Source organism: Brassica oleracea, chromosome C4 (genome assembly GCF_000695525.1).
Source record: "Brassica oleracea var. oleracea cultivar TO1000 chromosome C4, BOL, whole genome shotgun sequence".
NCBI lineage: Eukaryota > Viridiplantae > Streptophyta > Magnoliopsida > Brassicales > Brassicaceae > Brassica > Brassica oleracea.
Genome location: NC_027751.1, coordinates 41,421,268 through 41,424,503, shown reverse-complemented (window position 1 = coordinate 41,424,503; position 3,236 = coordinate 41,421,268). Strand labels below are relative to the sequence as shown.

Genomic DNA, 3,236 nt, shown 5'->3' with positions numbered 1-3,236 from the left:
TAATATGAATCGAATTTTTAATTTAGCTAAAATGTTATATCTTCCGCAGAAGGTTTTTGATTACATGATTCATAGTTTCAGTCATTTAAAACAGAACTAAAAGAGAAGTAACTTCGCTAAAGATCTAATTTTATATCATATGCCTTAAAAGTTTTTTTTTCTCTTCAAGACGATTCCAAAATGAGATTTGCTACGGCGGCGCCGGCGAGATCAGCGGCGGAGAGAGAATGATTATGATCTCCTTCGTAAGTAACGATTAACATGGACGAATCATCGGCCGCTCGCTCCACGTGTTTGCGAGCTGGACAACCTCTTACGCTACTGCACTTGTAATATCCTCTGTTTATTTGTCAAACCAACACACAAAGATTCAGTACCGTGTCCAACAAGTTTCGATCTTACACAACCTGAATCTTATTAAGTACCTTGGATGTGGAGATCCTTTGATTGGTTTCTGTCCGTATTTTCTCCATGAATAATCGTCTGGAGGAACATCTGACATTTTAGCACTTATCGCCGGAACCCTAATTACTCTCCTCTGTTTTGTCTTCCTGTAGCAGACAAGAAACCGTTTAGATCGAACCTATTACGACAAGACCTGACTTTGAAGTGTTGGAATGTCGAATCTTGTAATATAATACCTTTTCTTGGAGCAATGACAACGACCGGACGAAGCAGAGGCGCATTTTCCGGCGATATGATTCTCCGAGTGGCACTTTCTCTTTGTTGATTTGGAGAAAGAAGAAACTGTTGTAGAGAGGCTTTGATTACCAAACGGTGCCGTTTCCGTTGTGGAGATGCTCTGAGTAGTAAACGGCACCGTTTCAGAAGGACGGTGGCGATGTGAAGAAACTGTTGTAGAGAGGCTTTGAGCACCAAATGGCGCCGTTTCACGACGGTGGTGGTGCTTCATGTGCTCAGACTCCGCCGTTACGGAGGAGAGAGAAGAGAACTCGATCGTTTTAATCGGTGAAGAAAACGAACCTTTATGGATCTGCGGCGGAGCTTGAAACGGCGTCGGTTTAATTTCTTGAGTTGGTGAAATAACCGGAGCGCGTCTAAACCGGGCGTGTCCGGTTGGAGTACGATCTAAGAGAGATATGACTCTTTTGAACTTGGAGACCGCCGCGTCCGCCGTTGTATTACGAGCTAGTTCAAGATCGGTGATGGCGGCGGAGGAGGAAGAAGATGGTTGACTGGAGTTAAAGCTTTCATGAGACATTAAACCAATAAAATTCTCCATACTTTTGAGACCTGAAGCAGCTGCTTCTTGTACGGCTACGCTGTCGACTCCGACGCCGGAGATGTAGTTTCTAGTCATGAGCTCCACCGCCATAAAAGCTCTCTCTACAAGAAGAATAATGGAGAGAGAGAGAGAGAGAGAGAGAGACTTGTGGACTTCTTGAGATTTGAAGGGACTAATAAGTAAGAGAGGAAAAAAAAAAATTAGAAAAAGATGGTTAAATGGCTTGACTAATGTGTCACGTTAGACTTTTCTATGTTCATAAATAGGGTTTGATTCTTTGCTTCTCTTTAATGTCTTGAGGATTAAGAAGTCAATTTCCTTAATTGTTATATTAAAAAGTCAATATTTGTCAAAACGGAAAAAGCACCGTTTGGTAATCAAAGTGTTAAAAGATGAAATCGAATATAGAATGATAGAAGATAAAATATGGACTGTTGTATCACGAAACCATTGTATTTCTTACAAAGCTATAACTTATACAAGTAGCAATGTATATAATTCTGATCGCTTGGAAGTAGCTATTGGCCGCAACTAACTATACGCATATTAGCTATTATACATTAGTTTATAATATTAGTGGTTGATAAATAGAAATTTTGGCTGATAACTGTCCTGGTTAATGTTAAATTCCTATGTCTAATGTTAAGTGGCTTTGTTATTTAAGATATGCATAGTGGTTAAATCATAACTGTAATGAAAGAATGAAAAAAAAAATCAAACCCTATTCACCTCTGAAGTTTCTAAGACTTGAACAACTAATAAATTGATCCAGTCTAAGCGGATCCCATGAGTGTGAAATTTATACAGTAAAAGTGCATGTGATTTCATCATCTTAATCCCTCTGATTAGATGAAGAATGCATGTGATTTCTTGGAAATGTAACACAGAATACACTTTTTGATGCAGACAAAAAAATAAAAATAATGATAACTGGTAAGAGCATAAGTCATAACGGACGAAAAAGAGAGAGAGAGGAGCAGTTGCGGAGAGAGCAGCGGGTCAAACTTTGGTCGTCAGCCATAAGATCTGATTTAGAAGTGGGACCCGATTTTAACGTAATCGCAGAAGTTTTGTCCTCGCCAGCTTGGTGGAGTTGACCTTTCGCCAGCTTCCTTTTCGTTATAGTATTTCATTATTTTTCTTTATTTTACGTCTATTTTTCTTGCTTCTCAACTTTTGAATGATGATTTAAGTTAAATTATATTCCGCTTTGGTCGTCTCTAGTTAGAGTTTCTTTGTTTCTGTGTGTTTGATTATGGGATTGTTTGTGTCTCAATGTCTGTGGAATTGTATATGTTTAAACGCCGTTTGTACTAGTTATATTTTCTGATGAGAATTTATGATGACACTTAAGGTTTTAGGTTGGTTGTTGTGGAAATCCCTTAAATCTACACACACATGTACATTAGTACTTGAACATGTACTTTTATTGTGAAAACGGTATCCAACCAAATGTCCTGGTTATATTCAGGAGTATTTGTATTCAGTGAATTAGGTTTGAATTGGCCGAATTAGTTATGATAATTTAATTTAGGATCTGTTTGTTTCTCCATGTGGATGAGCCATCTGGATGAAAATGAGAGTTTTGTTTGTTTAGGCACTAAAAGTGCAACTCATACAGATGGATCATCCGGATGACTTTTGAAAATTTAGGCTTAATTTTAAAGTCCATTCAGCTGAACCAATTTGGATCATTTGAATGAATATGGTTCATTCAAAATGGTATAATGTCTATTATACCCCTAATGTAATTCACAAATTACAAACCTAAACATAATAACATTTTTATCACAAACGAAAACTGACAAAACTATAAAAACACTTTTTCCCGTGCTAAAAACTACTTTTTCACGCCAAAACCCCAAAACGCATTTTTCCGCTAAAATTGCAAAAAAATATTTTCCCGTCAAAATTGCAAAAACGTGTTTTTCCGCAAAAACCGAAAACATGTTTTCATGCCAAAATCACAAAAAAATGTTTTCACGCCAAC

The 3,236-nt window shown here is 37.5% G+C and overlaps 1 protein-coding gene across 1 annotated transcript; it reads right to left on the bottom strand.

Annotated features, from left to right (window-relative positions):
• On the bottom strand, window positions 1-1,417 carry LOC106339373 (probable WRKY transcription factor 15). The gene is made up of 3 exons (XM_013778166.1): window positions 642-1,417; window positions 426-551; window positions 1-339 (listed from the first exon to the last, which is right to left on the bottom strand). Exons 1-3 carry the CDS (start codon window positions 1,334-1,336, stop codon window positions 165-167), a joined length of 996 nt encoding a protein of 331 aa, XP_013633620.1. The 5' UTR covers window positions 1,337-1,417; the 3' UTR covers window positions 1-164.
• Window positions 1,418-3,236: the final 1,819 nt, after the last annotated feature.

Excerpts from the sequence above, each read along its gene's own strand:
- LOC106339373 (XM_013778166.1), bottom strand. The coding sequence starts at position 1,336 with ATGGCGGTGGAGCTCATGACTAGAAACTACATCTCCGGCGTCGGAGTC. Across the intron at positions 552-641 it reads TGTCATTGCTCCAAGAAAAG|GAAGACAAAACAGAGGAGAG; the intron begins GTATTATATTAC and ends TGTCTGCTACAG. Across the intron at positions 340-425 it reads AAAGGATCTCCACATCCAAG|AGGATATTACAAGTGCAGTA; the intron begins GTACTTAATAAG and ends ACAAATAAACAG.